The sequence below is a fragment of the Netta rufina genome (assembly GCF_964035555.1).
Source record: "Netta rufina genome assembly, chromosome: 3".
Lineage (NCBI taxonomy): Eukaryota > Metazoa > Chordata > Aves > Anseriformes > Anatidae > Netta > Netta rufina.
Window position 1 is genome coordinate 2672481 of NC_140125.1, and position 22592 is coordinate 2695072.

A 22592-nucleotide genomic window follows, 5' to 3' on the forward strand; every position below is an offset into this window, starting at 1 on the left:
AAAGATAACCAGATATTAAAAGCTTTTTATCACAAGTAGCTAGTTAACTGCACTGTTGAATATGATCGCTGCAGACCCACTAACAACATTGCTTTGATTCTCTCTAAAATGAAAATGACTTTTTATCCTCTGTGCTGACTTCAGACTACTTTTCTAATATGTAACTGCCAAAGAATAAAAACAAACAAACAAATAAACAAAAACATTTCACTGAAAATCTACTTTGGAACAAAACGAAACAAAACCACCCATATGTTAGAAAAGCGCTCTGAAAACAGCATTTTACAGAAATTCAAAATAACTGTTAGAACTTGCATATGCTTTAAATAAATATAGGGTTTCATTTATTGATCCAGAAGCTACCTCCTTACATTTCCAAGGCTTTGAAACTAAAAGAGGAGGCTTTTTAGCCCGAGGGGTTAAAAGTGTGGGTGTGGAAGTGGGCTTTTGTTAGAAAAATTAGCAATGCTATGAGTCATTGTGCATTAGCGGCAGAATAGTTTTGCATCTTGTATGAATCCAGACACCATATGCCATGCGAGGGCCTGCTACTTTATGCGGTGCTGCTGCTGTCGGGCGGCCACGTGGGCATCCCCAGTGGAAAGGCTGTCTGCGCGCGGCGGCGGGCGCAGGAACCCGGTGATGCGGACACGCTGGACATTGTCGTGAGCAGCAGGAACAGCTGGTAAGCTAGCGGAGCTCGCTGAGCGAGCAAAGCCAGTGCGCCGCAGAGCCGGCGCCCAGCCAGCATGCTAATGAGCGTGCACAAAGCCCCTGTGGCACAGCGCGCGCAGCCTGGTCGCTGGCTGGACTCGCTGCCCCAGAGCTCGGGGCAGTCGGGACACACCTCGGGGTGGCCACAACGCTCTGGCCAGAGCCATGGCTGCATGGCAGCCCAGGCCAGGCAGGACTGGCGGCACAGCTGGCACACACTTTGTCCATGCGAGCATCGCACAGCCTAAGCTGAATGCAAAATCTGTTCAGATAATATTGCCTTTTTGTAATTTTTCCTCCTCCACCTGCAACAAAAGCCAAAGAAGAATAACCCACATAATCCAAAGCACAAATGAGTGCGTGGGAGCAAGTTTCTAAAAGATGCAGTGGAGGTTTCAGCTACAGAAATCCCAATAAAGTTTACAGGGGCAGAAGAGCAAAGCCATCACAAGCTGTTTTGAAAACACCAAGAACATAAAACTGTTAATCTGTCTGGTGTATGCCTGAAAAAAAAAAAAAAAACAACAAAACAAAACAACAAACACACAGAACTTTGAATGAAGTAGTTAGTGTTAGCCTGAACACATCCATTCTGGCTGCCATCGCCACCGTGAAGAGACCCACCATAAACACGGGTTAGGTGCTGCCTAACGTGATGGAAAGCAGCACACAGCAGGCGCTTGCACCCCTGCGCGTCTCTCTCGAGCTCACACCTGGCTGCCAGAGGCACGGTTACCAGCTCAGTTGTACACAACACTATACCACACCGATCTGTACTTGCTATTGCAACTTAAATCACAGATTCCACTGCAGGTAGGGCACTCACAAAACTGCCCCTTGAACAGAATTGCTTTATTTTTTATGGGGAACAACAGGAACAAAACTGTGCTTTACTTGGGAACATCCAAGAGTTGTGCGGTGCTTCCATACCTGGATGTGGAGAAACTTGACTTCCAGCCACCTTAAGGGCAGCAGCAGGACACAAACCCTTCTGCACAACTCGTTTGATCCAGTGCCTAGGACACAGCAGTTTAAAGCAACACTTAGAACAAAACCCCAGCTTCTTGCAAAGTTATCCACGTACAAACAAAATGACTTTTTTATTCCATTTCTTCACCAGTAACGAGAATATCATCGAAAGCAGCAGCTTCTCCATGACGGCAGAGGGAAGTCAGGATTCAAATTCCCAACTCCAAATCCTGACCTGCTGCTTCTATTCTATACATTGTACAGTTTCCAGCATGATCATGACTTTCCAGTCTCTAGCAGGGGCTGAAATAGCATAGCTGTGTATTTTAATAAGCTTGTTTTCAATTAGTGCATGTGTACATCATTCAATGAGCCCAGAATTGCCTTTTTTTTCCTGTTTCTTACAGATCACACACTGAATTCACTTTTCATTTAAAAAAAACATTACATTCATGATATTACTTAAATACAGGCTCTTTTTTAGGACTATTCATTAAGTCACTTAGCAAATAAAAGCCTTTAAAAGTGCTGGGGTTTATTTACTTCTACCAAAGAGAGACCAGCTCCAGCAGGAGCAGCAGTTAGTGCTGCTTCAAACCCTGTTACAGAATTAGCCTGGGACTTTCTTAGCAGCCCTCAGTGATCTGTACAGCTTCCGGTTGTGGAGAAGAATAATGATGCTCTCTATGTTATAGCAGAAAAATGAATTGTATTGTTAACAGGAAATTACAGACATCCAAAAAGGTGGGAAGACTCAGGGTCACTGGCCTGATAATATTTTTGGAGGGGCAAGAGGTATTTTATCACACAAAATAACTCAAAACCCTGAGAATAATTTTTGTAGCCATCCGTGGGGAACGGACTAGCTGAGAGCAATGAAAGGTGAGAATCCATCTGGAAGGTCGGGTGAGGAGTTGCCACAGTCATTAGGATTACAGGCCAGGCAATCTCTGAATCAGGAATGAGGGACACCACCAGGGGAGCCAGGATGGCACAGCTTCCTGTTGGCACACATGTTCCAAGAATAAATAATGGACTGCGCTTTCTTACCCTGCCTAGAGCTCCACTCGCTTTTTATCAACCACTTATACATGGTGCAAGCTTCACTGCTGCCTGCCTTCCTCCTATAAAACAGTGAAAATAACAGGCCGATAACAGAGGTACATATGCAAGATGTGTGTTCCGAGGGAACGCGAGCAGGGACAGGTGCATACAGATTTGTGCACAAAAATACAGAAACTTAAAACCATTGTGTCCACATGCGAAGTTCGGATCGGCAGAATCATTATGCGCTCTTTAGATATTCACAAGTGGGATGCAGTAGATTTCTCTGCAAGTCTATGAAGAGCACTATGAATAAGAGCTGAAGGGCCGCCTCCACAATCCCATGTAATGCCACCTAAAAGCTTTGCCACGCATGACTTATTACAGGCTGCAGCAGATTAGAGGCATCGATCGCTGCCTGGTGAAGATTCTGGCTGCGAGGCGGGAAAGCAGCCGCAGAGGCCGGGGCCCAGCCATCAACTGGCTGCTGCGGGAGCTGTGCCACACACCAGAGGCCAGCGTTGCCTTACGCCACCCATGAAGCCTCCGAGGCGCTCGCCAGCATCCCCTGAGCAGCATCGCATGCTGCTGCCTGGCACTCGCCCCGCCATGCCAGGGCTGGTTTCGGCAACACAACGACTGGAGAGGCGGCAGACAGGCAGCTCTCCTCAGACAAAGCAGCAGAGGAGCCTGTGAGCCACAACCCATCATTTCGGCAGAAAACTGTCAGATGCTATGTCATATAAATTGTCACAGCTCATGTGACACAAGATTTAGAATTTCATAGTCATTTCTAACAGCATCCATATAGCCCAATGGCACAACTTCTTTGGATGAAAAAAGGGGAACAAATTACAAACTCTTCTCCAAAAAGAGTAGCAGGCTTTCCATTTTGCTTGCAGTGCAATCAAGCACCCCTTTATCATCAGAATACAGTTCTGAATGCAAGCTGAAAAAAATACAATTTGAAAAGTACCCGAAAACACGTTTTCAGGCATCTTGCTTTACGTGCACCTACAAAATGTGACAGTCATTCAAACGACTGGCTCAATCACAGCAAATGTTTATTTTTTAGTGTCCAACGAAACACACAAGCAGATCAATTGCCCTATATTAAACTAATCATAAATCAGTTTAAAGCAACAAAAGCAATTTGTTTTGAATTCAACATTGATAATCTTTGCTTAATCTTGATTCCAGACATGACATATTAACATGTAGTAGATATGCTCATATCTTAATACAATGTAATGAATTAAAGTTATGGGTATTGTTTTTTTTGTTTTTAATCCTAGTGAGCTACTTGCTTCGTATAGGTAAGCTGGCATGCCCTATTCATCACAGAGCATAAACCTTTATGACTTATGCACGTATCGGATTACCTCTCCAAAGGGCTGTTTTCTCCTGGCCCACATGCTTGCAAATCTTAAGCAGGGAAATGGTGACATCCAGTGCTCAGATACTATGTAAAGCATATGCATCCTCGCAGTGCTTTTTGTTTGTTCTAATGCAGACACATTCACGATCTACTGTACAGACGCACTAACACAGAGATGTATTATGTTGCAGCAAAGCCCTGTGAATGTTCAAGACAAACTCAGGAAGAATTGAAAACTCAGTATCAGATTTTCCTCTCAGACTGAACAGCAACAGAAACTGCAATCAATTTTGGAAACAATTCTTCAGCCTGAAGCTGTGGCAGTAACTAAGTAACTACCTAAGTAACTAGTAGACTAAGCAAATTTGGATCGGCCCTTACAGAATTCTATTTGTGTAAATGAAAGAAAGAAGAAGCAGCACAGCTTATATGAGAGATTACTGTGAGGACTGCATCTCCAAACACACTTGGACAGCTACCTGAAACATTGTTTTGACAGCAAAAAGAACAGCCGAGTGATTGATGAGTTGGCATGTTGCCCCTGCCATGAGATATTTCTTCTTCCCCTGAAGAGCATCGCAGTACTGTCCTCTAATCAAGATGCTATAAAATACTACAAAAAACACACAATAATCAAAAGGCAGAATAAGAAAAATAAAATTCCGTAAGACCAAACCAATTTATCCTAAAAGTCAGGATGCTTAAAAAGATAGTTTTACAGTAAACACGTTAATTCTTAAACCCTAAGAGGCACTAAATCATCATGTACCCATTCACAGGAAAATAAATGTAGCTTAAATTGCTAAGAAAATATTTCAAAGACTACAAAAAATCACTGGAGAGTATGGTTAAAATCAAATGGTGCATGTACACAGGGAGATTTCATACTTTCCAGCAGATTCCTCACAAAGAGCAGGTCGAACTTGGGGCAACATCTCAGACATGTCAGAATCTCTTCTGCTTTTCTTCAAACTCAGTTAGTGAGAGCAAGCAGGACTACAAGTACAGGGGGGAACAGCAGTAAAACACCACAAATAACATCAAAACATTTTTTCAATTAAAAAGAAGCTCTTTTATTTTTTTAATCTCTTTTTTTTTTTTTTTTTAAGTGACGGGTACAAACAGAGAAATGTGGCCATTCACATTCAGGTACAGGGGTCTGCTTCTCAAACTTATCTTTTCCTCTGCATCACTGTACCCATTTTTCAAACTCTAATAAGCTTTTCTCCCAACTTAAGAAGCATTTACAATTTTTTTCTAAGCAAACCATGGTATAATCTTTTAGCCACTGCGATTTGAAGAATAGCTGTCTTCTTGTGAAGATAAGCTTGCACTACTATTTTTCTCATTTTTAGAAGGATAAAAGAGAAGAATCTGGGATGTTCATTCCTGTTGTTATTATGAAATGTGTGAGATGAGAAAGAATAAGCAACCTGGTTATAAAAGTTCATAAGTAAACCTGAGAGTGACTAAAAAATCTAAAAAAAGAACAATGTAATTCAATGAGCAAGGAAATTACTCCATTTTGCATGACAATCTGGATTCAGGATAATCAAAATTGCTTTTCCCTGTGTGTTCTAAGGGGATCTTTTTGTGCAGACATCACTATACCCAGATTCCAAAATCTTTGTGGAGCAGTATATTATGGACCAGCCACCAAAGTGCCTGACACCTGCAGGTTTAGTTACATTTCCACATTCAGTGATTTGCTTGCACCTGAGCTTTGATACTATCAGCTTCAACAGCATCTGTAAATCAGACCCAAAATAACATCTTGGGGACAAGCCATGTTTTGTTTCCCCCCCTCCCCCAGTATTTATCTTTACAGATAAGACCAGCTCTCAAAGATGTGTACCACTATATACACTGCAGCTTTGGGCAACTGGGACTCCAGAACAGACCAATGTTGAAAAATCTTTTTCCAACACACAACTAATGTTATATTAACTGGAAGAAAGCATAAAGATACAATTTTTAAAGTATATCACCACCCCTAACATTCTGGGAAATGTTCTGTACTACTGGAACCAGAGCAGACACTTGCTCAGGGGTCCTGCTCGACAGGCCCCTCGCTGAGTGCAAACAGCCAGTTACTGCTCTCCAGCTACGGCTGCCCGAGCAGTTGGCCTTCCACCTCTGCCATGCCCTCTCTTACAAAATACAGATCACACCCAGATTCCCCCAGCAGCCTGAGGGACTGATGTGGTGTTTTCCAGTGGCACCAGTCCCGCTCCCCCCAGCAAGCTGTGCTTCCCTCCCCTCCTCTGGCCCAAAGAGCTGCCCTCATCTTCCCCCGACACCTCACCTGTCCCCTGCGAGCTCTCTACCTGCAAGGAGCTCTGAAATCCTGTCAGGCCTTGTAATTGTGAAATGGTAGGAACGAAACAGAAGCCCAGACATTTGTGGGTGCAATCTGCCAGGCCAGCACACGTGAAACACCTTGGCTCAGCCAGTCCTACTCCTCTGTCAGGGGCTCAGCAGGTGACAGAAGTGGTTTACAAGAAAGAAACGGGAAGAACTGGAGAAGTTGCCCACAAGTATAAGGGGAAAGTCATGTTAGTAGTGATTAAAGTAGCTGGGAAGGGTGACTTAACATTGCAATTCCTCCACAGAATGCTGCAGGTGGAGGTGGAACAAGGCTGGCGCTGAGGTGCTGCACAAGCAGCAGGCCGGCAGCACCTCCAGTTGCAGCTGGCAGGTCTCAAATTACTCACAGTGGGGTATCTGTGCCCTTACTCTGCTCTGATACCAGTAACACACACAAAGCAAAACAGGATCTGGATATTTTGCGGCAGACTGCATACAGAGAGATGGTTTTTTTTTTCCCAGCTCGATGTTTATTTTCAAAGACATAACTCACTAAAATATCCCAATTTACATTTGTTCAAGAGCTACGTTTAGGGAGTTCTGAAGAAAAGCTGTTGCACAGCTGTGAAGAAAAACACACGCTTATTGGAGGAAACACAACAATTTGATATTTTATTCACATGCGGATATTTTTTACACTGCGTCACATATTTTACACAGTCCACGGATCCATGTTTTCCTCCTTTGTGTCCAGTTTCAGTTGCCAAAGTCTTAAAAACTGACTGGTTTTCATCCCTGCTCTTACTGCCTAAACCCTTCTGCTTATAGACTGGCCTTACTCTCACAGACCGAGATTAGCAGCCTCTGCTTTAACTGGGCTCTGTAAGAGGAACTTCAGTTTTTGCACAGGCAATTGTTTGTCTGGGAGATTGTAGTTTCCTCCTTTCTCCATCAAACAATAAGGTGCCTTTAACAAACTCAAAAACTTGCATTAATATATACAGAATCACAGAATCCTCTAGGTTGGAAGAGACCTCTAAGATCACCCAGTCCAACCTCTGACCTAACACTAACCAGTCCTCCACTAAACCGTATCACTAAGCTCTACATCTAAACGTCTTTTAAAGACCTCCGGGGATGGGGACTCCACCACTTCCCTGGGCAGCCCGTTCCAGTGCCTAACAACCCTTTCAGTAAAGAAGTTTTTCCTAACATCCAACCTAAACCTCCCCTGGCACAACTTTAGCCCATTCCCCCTCATCCTGTCACCAGGCATGTGGGATAATAGACCAACCCCCACCTCGCTACAGCCTCCTTTAAGGTAACTGTAGACAGCGATAAGGTCACCCCTGAGCCTCCTCTTCTCCAGGATGAACAACCCCAGCTCCCTCAGACGCTCCTTGTAGGACTTGTTCTCCAGACCCCTCACCAGCTTCGTTGCCCTTCTCTGGACTCTCTCGAGCACCTCCATGTCCTTCTTGTAGTGAGGGGCACAAAGCTGAACACAGTACTTGAGGTGCGGCCTCACCAGAGCTGAATACAGGGGGAGAATCGCTTCCCTAGCCCTGCTGGCCACACTGCTTCTTATGCAAGCCAGGATGCTGTTGGCCTTCTTGGCCACCTGAGCACACTGCTGGCTCTTACTCAGCCGACTATCAACCAATACTCCCAGGTCCTTCTCTGCCAGGCAGCTTTCCAACCACTCCTCTCCCAGCCTGTAGCTCTGCTTGGGGTTATTGCGCCCCAGGTGCAGGACCCGGCACTTGGCCTTGTTGAACTTCATGCAGTTGGCCTCAGCCCATCGGTGCAGCCTATCCAGATCCTCCTGCAGAGCCCTCCTACCCTCAAGGAGATCGACACACACACCTAACTCGGTGTCATCTTCAAACTTACTGAGGGTGCACTCGATCCCCTCATCCAGATCATCAAAGATATTGAAGAGGACTGGCCCAGTACTGAGCCCTGGGGGATGCCACCAGTGACCAGCCTCCAGCTGGATTTGACTGCATTCACCACAACTCTTTGGGCCCAGCTACCCAGCCAGTTTTTAACCCAATGAAGCATACACCAGTCCAAGCCATGAGCAGCCAGTTTCTTGAGGAGAATGTTGTGGGAAACGGTGTCAAAAGCCTTACTGAAGTCAAGGTAGACCACATCCACAGCCTCTCCCTCATCTTCCAGCGTTGTCACTTTGTCATAGAAGGAGTTCAGGTTCATGTAGCAGGACCTGCCTTTCATAAACCCATGCTGACTGGGCCTGATCGCCTGCTTGCCCTGCAAGTGCCGCGTGATGAAACTCAAGATAATCTGCTCCATGAGCTTCGCTGGCACTGAGGGGCCTATAGTTCCCCGGGTCTGCCCTCTGTCCCTTCTTGTAGATGGGAACCATGTCTGCTAGCCGCCAGTCGACTGGGACCTCCCCTGATAGCCAGGACTGCCAATAAATGATGGAAAGTTGCTTGGCCAGCTCCTCTGCCAGTTCTCTCAGTACCCTTGGGTGGATCCCATCTGGCCCCATCGACTTGCATACATCCAAGTGCTGTAGCAGGTCGCCAACCATTTCCTCGTGGATTATGAGGGCCACATCCTGCTCCCCATCCCCTTCACCAGCTCAGGGGGCTGGGTACCCAGAGAACAACTGCTCTTGCCACTAAAGACTGAGGCAAAGAAGGCATTAAGGACCTCAGCCTTATCCTCATCTCTTGTCACTAAGTTCCCCCTCCCCCGCCATCCAGTAAAGGATGGAGATTCTCCTTAGTCCTCTTTTTTGTGTTGTATTTATAAAAACATTTTTTGTTATCTTTAATGGTAGTAGCCAGTTTGAGCTCCAGATGAGCTTTGGCCTTTCTAATTTTGTCCCCACAAAGCCTTGCAACATCCTTACAGTCTTCCTCAGTGGCTCGTCCTCTTTTCCAAAGATTATAAACCCTCTTTTTTCTTCCTAAGCTCTAGCCACAACTCCCTGTTCAGCCAGGCCGGTCTTCTTCCGCGCCAGCTCGTCTTTGGGCATGTGGAGACAGAGCACTCCTGAGCAGTTCAGATTTCCTCCTTGAAGAGTGCCCAGCCTTCCTGGACTCCTCTGCCCTTCAGAACTGCCTTCCAACGGACTCTGCCAACCAGTGTCCTGAACAGCTCAGTCAGCCCTCCAAAAGTCCAAGGCAGCAGTTTTATTGATCCCCCTCCTGACTTTGCCAAGAGTAGAGAACTCTACCATTTCGTGGTCACTCTGCCCAAGACAGCTCCCGACCACCACATCTCCCACCAGTCCTTCTCTGTTTGTGAACAGAAGGTCCAGCGGGGCACCTCCCCTGGTAGGCTCACTAAGCAGCTGCGTCAGGAAGCTATCTTCCACGCTCTCCAGAAACCTCCTAGACTGCTTTCTCTGGGCTGTGTTGTGCTTCCAGGATATGTCTGGGAAGTCGAAGTCCCCCACGAGAACAAACGCTGATGATTTTGCAACTCCTGCCAACTGCCTGTAGAACTCCTCATCCGTCTCCTCATTCTGGTTCAGCAGTCTGTAACAGACCCCCACCAGGATGCTTGCCTTGTTGGCCTTCCCACTGATCCTAACCCATAGGGACTCAACCTTAGCATTCCCAGCCTCGAGTTCTACAGCATCAAAACACTCTATAATGTAGAGAGCCACACCACCACCCTTTCTGTGCTGTCTGTCCCTTCTGAAGAGCCTATAGCCAGACATTGCAGCACTCCAGTCATGGGAGTGGTCCCACCACGCTTCCATGATGGCAACCAAGTCATAGCCTGCCTGCTGCACGACGGCTTCCAGCTCCTCCTGTTTGTTACCCATGCTGCGTGCGTTAGTGTAGATGCACTTCAGTTGGGCCATTGCCTTCTCCCCTGGCCTTGCCATTGTTCCCTCTGGCACACCTCCAACAAGCCTTATTTCAGCCCCTTCCCCCTTCTTACCTAGTTTAAAGCCCTCTCAATGAGCCCTGCCTGCTCCTGGGCTAGGATCCGTTTTCCCCTTAGACATAGGTGAGATCTGTCTGCGGCCATCAGGCCGGGTGTCAAGTAAAGCGCCCTGTGGTCAAAAAATCCAAAGTGTGGCTAGAGGCTGGTGCCAACACAGATGTGTCTGGTGCGCTTTCCGTGTCCTCTCTGTACCCCTCCCTGCCACTGTAGGGATGGATGAAAACACCACCTGCACTCCTGCTCCATCCACTCCCCATCCCAATCCCCTAAAGTCCCGTTTGATAGCCTTCAGGCTTCTCTCTTCAATATTATCACTGCCAGCCTGGACTATCAAAAGAGGACAGTAATGAGTGGGGCAAACCAGGCTGGGAAGCTTTCTGGCAACATCCCTGACCCTGGCCCCAGGGAAGCAGCAGACTTCCCTACGGGTAGGGTCAGGCTGACAAATAGGGCCCTCTGTTCCCCTAGGAAGGGAGTCGCCTACAATGATTACCCTTCTGTCTTTCTTGGTGGAGGAAGTCTTGAGGCATGGAGTTGACTTCCTTGCCCTAGGCATCCTCCTGGGTACACTTTCTACCTCATCCTCACCCACCGGTCTCTCAAGCTCCAGGGCCTCAAACCTGTTGTGTAAGGGCAGCTGGGAAGGTGGGGCCAGCAGGGGGGTGCATCGTCTGCGAGGTCGAGCAGGGACCTGTCTCCATTCCTCCTCAACTCCCAGGTCCCCTCCCTCTGTCCGACGGCGACAGGGCAGGGGGTCCACCCCCATTTTGGGTGTCCCACCCCGGTACCTCTCCTTCATGCTCTGCAGGGAGTTGCTCCACCAGTCTATCTCCCGCTCACACTCCCTGATGGCCCTCAACCTCTCCACCTCCTCCTTGAGCTCTGTCACCGGGCTGATCAAGTCATCCACCCGCTTGCACCTCACACACACAGTATCTCATCGAGTGGCCTCGATGCCAGAAAGAAAGCCCTGCCTGTCCCGATCCCCTGCTCTGCTGCAGAATGCGTCTGCCTCGGAGCCGAGCACCTCGGCAAGTTATGTACATTAAGTATATTAAGTATGATAATACATATCATACATTATCATGTAACAATTTTAGAAAGTTTAAGACTTAATCTTTTGCGTTCTCATGTAATTTTAAGCCCCCTTATTGTTTGTGATTTCCATAAAACACACACGCATACTTAAAATGACAATTACTGCCTGAAAAAGCAGAGTGGTGAGGCTGCTGAAAGACATTACCTTGCACTTAACAGTTACTTAAGTACGGTGAGAGTACCAATTAGTACAGTCTGCGGCCGCTCAGTCTCAATGCTTCAGTGCACCAAGAATGGACTGTTCCTGAAAAAATGATTATTTTGGATATACACTAATATACAATCAGCCATTAACATGTAAACATTACAGCAGTTGCAGAGAAAAATGAGCTTTAACCACTCCACAGACAACTCAGCTATGCGTAAGTGCCCTGCTTTTGCTTCAGTGCAATGCCATGACATGCCATTTGATGTACACAACTTGTAGCCAGAACAGCTTTAAACTAAGATTTAAATATAGTTAATTATTTTTAATGAATATTTATCTTGGCCTAGAGAGTGCCTTAAAACAGAAGCAGTTACTTGAACACAAAAAAATGGATTAAAAAACCTTGTGTGTTCTGCCATAGTTATGTTTCTCATTTTCAGAGGTATTCCTAACAGAAAAATGTATTTGGGTACGACAGCGGAATTTGTGTCATCACAACCAAAGGATTACAGTGCAAAGCGAGATTCTCCCGTGGCTCTGTGGTCCTGGTCCCCATGGAAACCAGACTCAGATACTGTCCCCCGCTTGCTGGAGCACCCAGCTCGGCAGCCTTTTGTGCCTGATGAGATTTCTTCCACAACCTTCCAGCAACAGACCCTACCGCTTCCTCCTGATTCTTTCCTAATTGAGATGCAAATTAATCTCTGGCTGATTACACTTCCCTCAAAGCCCCTGACAAGTGCAGCTGTAACCGGAGTTTGCAGACTTTCCAACAAGTGACTTCAGCTGTCACTACTCGCATGCCGCTGCCAGCACCCAGCAGCATGCAACCCCGCACAGCACTCCCGAGGGTCACAATGCTTCTCCCACCTGGGAACCACGGCAGTGGAGCATGAGTGCTTTGCTTTACAGTGAAACTTCCACAGGTGCCCGATAAACCAGTCCCTCTGCCCTCCACTTCTTTTTATTACTGCCCCGTGATTTCCCTTGGATTTGTCAGTGTTTTATTACCATTGAGCCATTTACACCAGACGAAGTGTTCATTCAATTCCTAACCATGCTGGAATTGAGAAAAAAATTACCTACTAACCCTTACTACAAATGCTGACTTGTAAAATGTCCTGTACAACAAACAGCAGTGGAAGACTCTCTGGCTCTGCCTTAACACAAGTGTTTCTGTGCTCATCCAAACTGCAAAGCTATGTGCTGCCAAACAGCATCCTTCCCTTTTCCAGGATTATCGCTTTTTATTTCTCCATTCCATTCAAATATTTTATTTCACCTTTGAGTTATTTTTGCTCCCAGTATGACAAAGTTACTAAAGTCCTTTATTTACCTGTTAAATTGTTGGGGCTGCTCTCCTTTTGTTCTCCAAATAACAGCTAGCAAAACCAACACCAGGGAGAAAAGTCATACTGAGCTTGCACATTTTGCGGGCTACAAAGTAGTGTTACTGCAATGGACAGGTTCAAATACCTCCTTTATACATCCATACATTTACATGCCAATTTCTGGCTCATTAAGAATTTTAGTATATCTTTGTGTTTATAGGGAGCAATTATTGTTGACCTTTTCTATTCAAATAAATTTAATTTTCTACAAAAAATGTTGTTGATGTCTTTCTTTCCTACTCCAGCATCATCCTGATGGGACCTTCCCACCCCATTATCTTTGTCCAGTTTCAGAAGTTTCTCAGTTCTCTTTCATCTATCAAATGGAGATGTAGCAGTTGATCCACAAGAGATACCACTGGTGCAAAAGCAGACACAAAAAAAAAGGAAAACAAAACAAAACAAAAGTAGACACAAAAAAGGAAAACAGGAGTCAGAGGAGAGAGACAGTTTTAGCTCGACCCCAAACATATGCTGAAAAGTGGTATGTGCTGCCACATTTGTGCTGCTCATGTTTCAACAGGGACAACGAAGGACCCAGAAAGGGACCCTGTAGGAAAGTGGGAGCACAGCAGGTGGGTGCAAACCACCTGCTCACAGAACAGTGTTAGCCAAAAGACGAGCAGGATGCAGAAATCTAAGGACTCTTGGGGAGCTCAGTGGTGGGATTACAGGAAGAGGCAATAGTGACACTTCATTCTTGTCAGTACTGTTTTTTACATTGATTTTTCTACACTATTTCATTATTACACATTGACTTTACCAGCAGATGGATTAAACTAAATTCCACATAGAAGAATTTTAGTAATTAGCTAGACTGCTCTCATTAAACAAAAGTGGAAAACCTGGCTAGTTTTGAATCATCTGTTAGGTACTGCCATGATTTTGCAATTGATGTACTGCACTCAACTGCTTATGCAGCAACCACCAACTGGCTTTGTTTTGTGTATGAAATGAGTAAACAATGAAGTTGATCAAACATGAATTTATTTAACTACAATGTTATTTTTAAATTCCAAGGACTCTTGAAAAGTATACTGGATAAAATTCAGCCTTACTTAAAAGAAGACCATTTTGAAAATACTGTATTTTAAAAATGTGTTCCAAACTAATTAATCAATATTCTTTCAAAGCTAAAAACATTTATGAACTCTTCCTAAAACTCATACTATTAGAAAAATCCTCAAATCAAGAGTTCCCCAAAGAAAACACTGTATAGTAAGTGTTGTTCTGGAGATAAGTGATAAGATTAACAAACAAGCAATAAAACATTTCTTGCATAATCATGGCATTATGAGAAAATCCTAGAAAAAGTGAAACCCAATAATAATACTATTAGTCTGCACATCATGTAAGAATAAAAGTTTATCCTACAATTTATGTAGGAGAAAAGCATACCGTCTAGTTATCTCCCATCAACTGTTAGAAAATGTGTTCTGAAAATTCCCTATTACAGAAATGGCTTGAATAAGACTGGAATTAGGGAACTGAAACATCCATATGAGAGGCCAAATCCCATCTGTCTTGTTAATATAATGAGTCCAAGTAAAGTCAACTGGACTACTTTCTTGAATAAGATAAGAATACAATTAAGCTATGTATTAGCCTAATATACACTATTATTGGCATTAGAGAAAATTGATTATCAATACTTATGGTTCAAAGCATCAGTGTTAAGTCCAAGCCCACCATCAGCGAGAATGTCTGCAACCTCTGGTGAGAACATTCTTGTGATGTTATGATTTTTTTAAAAATAGTGGATGGCAACTGGGAGTGAATGACTCTTAAAAACATTGAGCTTGACATGAAGAAAGCTTTGACCTTTTCTAGGAAGTATTTATTAAAGCTTACCTCTTAGTAGCAGGATATTCAGAAGTAGGAACCCTACCAAGGGGAACTTTGCATCATCAGCAGGAAAGGATACAAGCTCTGGTAGAGTGGGATGAGCGACTTGACAGCTCTGCTGGCGTTGATGCATGTGGCACATATAAGGCTTGGCAGAAGCTTTGCAGTCACAATGGCTCCATCAAAGAGAGGACCAAAAAATGGCACCTGTAGACCCCAAAATAAAAACAACATGTGAAATTGAGCCAAAGGAGGCTGTGGAGCATGGGAGCAAATTCCACTGTTAGAAACAGAAACAACACACCCAATGCCCACAGGGTTTTCACAGCAAGGCACCTGCTGCTTGAGAAAGGTAAGAGGCAAGGGGAAGAAGATTTCACACTTCCCAGCTCTAGGCAAAAGACTAGTAAACTATTTTGCCAGGAAGCAGTATGACCACATTGTTTTACATACTGACACTTCTAGTATGATATTAATCCCAATTTTTTTTAAGCATTTAACCTTCTGTAACTATTACCAGTAAGTTTGATGTGCATATGTACATGGCATATTTAATGAGGCAAGCACGAGCTCATTATATACATTAACAAAATTTGCCAATGAATTTGAAGTTCATGCTCCATTTGGAGCAGATACTGAGAGAGGTTTGTTGTCTTATATTTCAACGTGAGACCATTGGCTGAGTCCCCCCCTGGCAGGAGCTTTGGCAAAGAAGTATTCATTTCAGATAATCCTCTATAAACTCCTTCCATGGACTTCTCTAAAGGAAATAAAATAAAATAAAATAAAATAAAATAAAATAAAATAAAATAAAATAAAATAAAATAAAATAAAATAAAATAAAATAAAATAAAATAAAATAAAATAAAATAAAATAAAATAAAATAAAATAAAATAAAATAAAATAAAATAAAATAAAATAAAATAAAATAAAATAAAATAAAATAAAATAAAATAAAATAAATAAAATGCTGAACCAAGATAACGAGGTTCAGGGAAAGCAGGGGAGATGGCACCTGTAAGCAAAGCTGGCACACAGGCAAACAGGTCCATCCAGCATACGGCATCAAGATGTTAGAACTGTGTTACTGCAGGGTTACCTCCAGAGAAACCCTCCACATAACGTCATTTGGTGGCATATGGCTCTTCAGACAAAGGCTACATTAGGTAAAAGAGCCCCACACACTTTATAAAAGTGAAAAACATCTGCAGTGAGGAACATATAACAGGCTTTGCCATGTCAAAAGCAGAGACAATCTTAACGATTAACTGTAAATTTCAGCATCGACAAATAGTCAAACTCACTTCCTTATCAACCTCAAAATGAAAAAAAAAAAACAAAAAAAAAAAACAACAAAAACAAAAACAAAACAACACAGAAGCTAGCAGCAATTAACAATATTTAAGCTGTGGATTTTTCCATCTGTACAGGGGCTTATCACATAAATAAATACCCTCTATTATTCTTCTGCAACTGCTTGTGGGTGACTGTGACAGTCATTCAATAAATGGACAAAGAGAATAATATAAATCCCCTGCATCTAGGGAATTCCTCTAATTAGAAGTGGCAATGAATTACAGGAGAAATTTGGATTTAATATAACATCTGCAAATGACAGCTGTCTTTTCACAGTTTTGTCATTCCTTTACTTAAAATAATGAACTCCCCCTCAAATAAAGACTAATGTAAAATGTTTCAACAGTATTCCTTTTTCCTTTCCTTTCCTTTCCTTTCCTTTCCTTTCCTTTCCTTTCCTTTCCTTTCCTTTCCTTTCCTTTCCTTTCCTTTCCTTTCCTTTCCTTTCCTTTCCTTTCCTTTCCTTTCCTTTCCTTTCCTTTCCTTTCCTTTCCTTTCCTTTCCTTTCCTTTTTTCTTTTCATGCTAGCATTACTAACTAGCCAGCTGGAAAGGAAGGTGACAATAAGAAAATCTATGCCACAAAAGTGATAATGTTCTAGAGCATCAAGTTTCTCCAGTTTAAGCAATAACATTTCTAAGTGAAATTTTTAACACACACTCTTACCTTTCAAGTGTTGACAAAAAGAGAAAGAAATGTAAAACTATGTTTTTATATAAGCACAAATAAGCCTGTGAAGTACATATTAGTATTAACATTATATCACACGCAAATGCTAGATATTCAAATCACATTAGCACTTACATATGCTACCGGACAAAGAAATTCATTCTCAGTCTTTTCGGCCAGCAAGCTGAGGGCTTACAGGTTGTTGTTACACTATTTCAGAAGCACCTGGAGTCTAGGGAGTGAGGCAGATTGTCTTAACCTAGGATTACTGAATTTTTATACTGAAAGTATACACAAGGTGTGTTTATTTTGTACACCATTTATTTGCATACATTTTTAAATATCTTTCAATGGGCACTCTGCTGCAAATTTTTCAAAAAATATCTCCAATCTGACAGACTTCTTTAAACAAAAAGTTCAGTAGTGTTTTCTATTGTACTCTGAGAAACCACACTTTACTACAAAAAAAACTTTTCAAACTAAAAAGTAGGCTCATTTGAGCTGAATCACAAAACTTGGGCATGCTCCTTTGCTGCTTGTGGGTGCTTGTGCCTGCCAGCTTGCCCCCAGCCATAATAACGCTGCCAGCCCAGGTACCGAAAAGGCAACAAAAAGAGGCGTGTGGAACAGTTGTGAAGTCTATTACTTACCCTGCACATGATTATTTTGTAAAATACAGAACTTTCAGAAAATGCGGAAACATGCTTTTTCTCAAGAAGAAAACTACATTATTTAAATTATTGCGTCCTAGGCACATACTTTGTCAAAAAGTATTTTTCACGAGCCAAAGTTAGCATACACTGTCTGATAGGAAAAGAAAGCAATGAAGCAGAGGATAGAGGTGACTTTGTCAGAGTGCAAATGATTTTACATTGGCAAAGCAAGACAAGCGTAGCCCACGTGAAACCAGAACCAAGAGCAGATCCATCAGGGTCATTAAAGTTAATGGGACGCCATGTACCGCCAGTCTCCATCCGTACAGCGCCTGCCTTAGAGGGAGCACGAAGGGACAGAGAAACCGAATGCCTAGGAACACACTCCCCTGTCAGTACTTCTCTGTAAGCCAGTATTTAAACAGCCATTTGAGGAAAACAGGGTTTCGAACGGTTACAAAAAAAATCAGTAGGCTTAGACAGGAATGAATTTGAAAAAGAAAAAAGAAGTCAAGGGAAATTACCCCCGCCCCGCTACTCCAAATGTCAGTGCAAGTTATCCACGAACCAGAAATTAATATTCACCACATTGCAAACACCTGCTTCATTATAATTTCCAAGAAAAAAAATAATTATTTTTGTTGCACACAGTAAAAGTAGGCAAGGTTAAATAAACCTTTTGAGCACAAAGACTTCACTTCTATAGCAAGCAGCACTAGTTAAAAGACTGGGGAATGGGTAAATTATTGTACCAAATGGCTGAGAATTAATCTCTGATGACTAGCTGCAATCTAACGAGGCATCTGTGTCCCAGGGAACCCACAGTATGTCCCTGGCGGTATGTGCAGTGTGTAGAGTCTGCCTGGCATTCTTTGTCCTCTTTTGCAGGCAGCTTTTCGTCTCATTGTTCAGAATATCCTCATGCATCTGTGACGCGTGGAATGCATTCACACTAACAGACTTACTATTGTCTTCCCTCAGAAGCTTTGTCGAGCAAAGACTGCATCACGGTTCCTGATAATTATATTGCTTAATTAATCAAGACAAAAAAAATTTGCAAATCATTGCCCGGTTGCCAAGCAGGGAGATAAAAAATGAAAACAATACAAGCTGAAGCAATATAACAAAAGTAACAGCTATCTGATCAGAAATTCTTATATAATGAAGCTATTAATGCTAAATCGGTTAATGTTAACATTGCTCCAGGTGTCTCTACTTAGATGCAAACAAAAAGGCTAACATTATGTATATAAAAGGCCAAATGTTGCCATGGATTCTGTAACCTGATAGAGAGGACAGCCTTTTCATTTGATTAGGGAATGCAATTTAAATACCAGGGACCGAAGCCAAACAACAGACATTTCTTTCTGCAAGCCTCTTTCATTCACCCTGGGGTCAGTAGCTGGTGAACAAAAGGTCAGCCACACTTGCCCTGGAAATGTCTGGATTAATTTTATTACATTGTAATGGTTTGTACTTTAAATGTAGGGATAACACTAAATTTCCAGTTAGCTATTATTCTTTCTGCTGGTTGGGTATTTTTGACTAATATACAAGATGACATAGCTGTTCTCGGGTTGATTCATAGAATTTTCAAGCATGTTCATAGAGCTAAACTTTGATTTTCCTTATGGAAGACTAAAAGCTAAAATTCCCAAGAAGTAAACTCTAGAGTTCACCATCAAGTACAAGGGAAAAAAAACACTCTTTCAAAACATAAAAAAAAAAAAATCAAGTTTGAAATGTCTAGTCTGATTAATATGTAATAGCTCCCATCATTCACAACTCCAAAAACATCATATACAGCTGCTAAATATGTCACCTGGTGAATGCATTTTTCCACTGCTGGTTATTTTCTTGGACAAATACTGTCCCTCATAAAAGGGAAATAGTATTTACCGCATAGATTACTTTCATAAAGTACATACTATATATGCCAGACAAATATAAATACCAAAAAAAAAAAAATCCATTATTTGAAAAAAAAAAAAAACAAAAAAATCAAAATTTAGTCGTATGACAATTAATTAAATGGCAAATAATAAAACTCAAATACTTTGCTTGATGTAAGGATATCCAATGCCTGTACCATCCCACTGAGTCAGAATAGGATGAGGGTCTCGAAAATATGCGAGGTTATGCCCAGTGTCGTATGTACAACAGTTGATAATTCTTATGGGGTGAATCAGTAGCAAATGAGAAGCTTAAATTTTTATTATTTTGCTTCTGTTGGCTCACGTTGGAAATTCATCATGATTTTAAGCTGTTTGTACAATAACTTCTATTGGTTTAGAAATCTGAAATGTTTCTTTAAGCGCTAAGCAAAATATAACATGAATTAGTAGCCATTTCAATTGCTACTCACATTTCTACATTTAAAACAAAAACTCATTGCTCAGTATGCTTTTAAACTGAGGACAGCCTATATATAGTATTTGCTGGGAGAAAAAAAAAAACAACGCTATAACACTGAGCTTTATTTAAGCAACAAAACTGTTGGTCACATGTGCAGCACAAATAATAGATCCAATACAGCAGTCAAAACATACCTCTGGTTTCTTCATTATCTCTATGAAAAACATGTGATTCTTCATTGGATAAATAACAATTAAAACATCTCCAAAATCTGTTGGTATAATGCCCCTGCGGTAGTTCCTGGTGTGTTCAGACCAGACGATGTGAACCTCATCATTTCCCAAGTGACGAAGCTGCAACAGCAAATTGGCTCTTTATTAATCAGAGCGATAACAACAGTTTATGAGGGGTCATGGCTTACAAATTGAATTACAATGCTCAATACTAGAAATAATTCATTACAGAAAAAAGTTAAAATATTGTTTTTCTTCAGTTACTCATGAAAAGATCAGCTAAATAATTTGCTTCATTCAGAACACATTGTTATCTGATAGCTTAATTAAGTAATTATCAAATTAGCCATTAACATGGTATGTAAATGTACATTACCTACAATAATTTAAGGCGGAAATCTAAGTTACTAGAACAAAATGTTAGGCAGCAAACATCATATGTCAGTTACAATAATGCAGCTCTCACAGAAATGTGAAATGCCTGGACTCTGGATGTCAAGAAACTTTCCATCATGGACCTCTCTTTCTTTCTCTATTTACTATATTACAAATGTTTTCTTGAGGTCTCCATATATGGTGAGGAAGACTCCTCTTTTGTTTGAAAATGGATGCAAAATATTTTGGACAGTGTAAATTACAGAAGAATGGGAAATACTGGGTAAGTTACTTTGTTTGGAGCAGTCACATAAAATATGGATCAATTATAAGTAGGACATACCCCAAATCCATCTAAAGATCTGTGTGTTTGCTTTGTTAGATGGGAGGAACTGGAGGTGATCTAACAGATGGTAAAAATTATTTGGCAATCATGTACAAGCTATGCACAATAGTTTCAACTGTAAGCTTTAAAGTTAATATTTAATCCACATGCAGAATGCCAGCCTAATGTATAAAGAGAGTTTAAGTCCCACTTAAACCTTAAAAGACCACCACCCCTAGTTTGGTGCTAGCCCCTGAACAATGTGGACAATAGACCTAACGAAGCTAAAATGTAGCTCTGCTTCCTGCATTCTCTGTAAAAAATTAAAAAAATAAAAAAAAAAAAAAAAAAAAAAAAAAAATCGTTGGTAAATAATCTCTAGGGACCTCATAGCAGCTGGTATTATACCAAAGAATATTCCCTCTTCAGAACCAGGTAGCATCTTTAAAAGTAAAGAATTTAAATCCTACAAGGTTGGTTGAGTGGCAAACGGTACCCTAGTTGTAAGAGAAACATGCAAAACTGTGAACCGTGACAGGAATCAATATGCCTTTTGCCTATACTTTGTACTCCAGCAGAGTGAAATGGAGCTACACTCAAAGTAGGATTGAGATTCTCAGTTTGTTCTAAATTAAATAAAAATTCAGAGTTGTATTTTGTTTAAAGCTATACATAAAAGCCATTTTTGAAGAAAATGCAGTCTGTGCTTACAAGAAATTTGGAAACATTAACAATACTAATAACAGCCTCTTACATGTAGAAAATCAGAATAAAAAACTGTTCTCATGGTCATCCCAACTTCTATTTTATTACTCAGTAAAAACAAAGTCATACCCAAGAAAATACTTATGCTGACAACATCACAGTGCAGACCAGTACATACAAAGCTAGATAGTAATTTAATCGAACATCCTGACTTTGTTTTCACACTCGTATCTGAATAAGCAGACGCAGCTAGGTCGCCTCAGAAATGATTAAGGCAACAGGTGAAGTTTTCTATGACCAACTCTGCCCGGTGCTAGGGCTTTGCGTAGAAAAGTTATAGACCGCGAGGATTTGGCATGGCCGCTCCATGCCTGGCTGAAGTCGAGCTGCAATTCCTGCAGAAGCTGGGAAGCCAGGACCTAGCTCGCAGCAGCAGTGCTCAGAGCAGGCCAGGCACTGGGCTCACAAGCCATGACCCACATTTGCTCGGCGGAGCGGAGGCACCCAGCTCACCTTACAGAGTGAGTACAGGCACTTGCTCTGTGGCATGGAGAAAGCCCACAACGGCTTTAGCAACCTCTGCTTATAAATAAATAAATAAATAAATAAATAAATATGAAAACAGACTTTTGCAAGGCTATGCAGTTGCCCTGTTGCATAGGGAAATTCAAACTGGAGACAGCTCACTTGTTTTACTACAAGAAAACCAGGAAGAAAAGGGTTGGTTCTGCCTTTCTTCATGGTGCCTTGGGAATGGTACATGGCATGTATAGCTACAGAAACAAAATTCAAAATAGGTCCCAATGCTGGTAAGAGACCCTTTTTAATTCACAACAAATCATTCTCTTAATAATCAAACACTTTTCATACTGAAAAAATCCCCAAACGCTTTATACCTGTATCACACCCCAGAGAACAAGACTCAGTAAACATGAAGTCAGTGCGACCTACACTTGTTTGAGACTGGAAGTGATGGCTCCAAGCCCCAAATCCTGCAAACATCAGTGCGATGATGAATTACTCTTTGCTATGAGTACCACCTCATTACATGCAGAGAACTGCTTTTAAAGCACAAGTTACTATCTCTTTGGTT

General features: G+C 42.1%; 1 protein-coding gene across 4 annotated transcripts in view; it reads right to left on the minus strand.

Moving 5' to 3' along the window:
* Positions 1–22592, minus strand: part of RALGAPA2 (Ral GTPase activating protein catalytic subunit alpha 2) — a 142250-nt gene that overhangs the window by 37779 nt on the left and 81879 nt on the right. For all 4 annotated transcript variants that reach the window (XM_084285125.1, XM_084285124.1, XM_084285127.1 and 1 more), the window contains 2 exons: positions 20056–20214; positions 14907–15034 (listed from right to left, as the gene is read on the minus strand). In XM_084285125.1, the coding sequence (XP_084141251.1) occupies positions 14907–15034; positions 20056–20214 (287 nt within the window). The remainder of the gene's footprint in view (positions 1–14906; positions 15035–20055; positions 20215–22592) is intronic.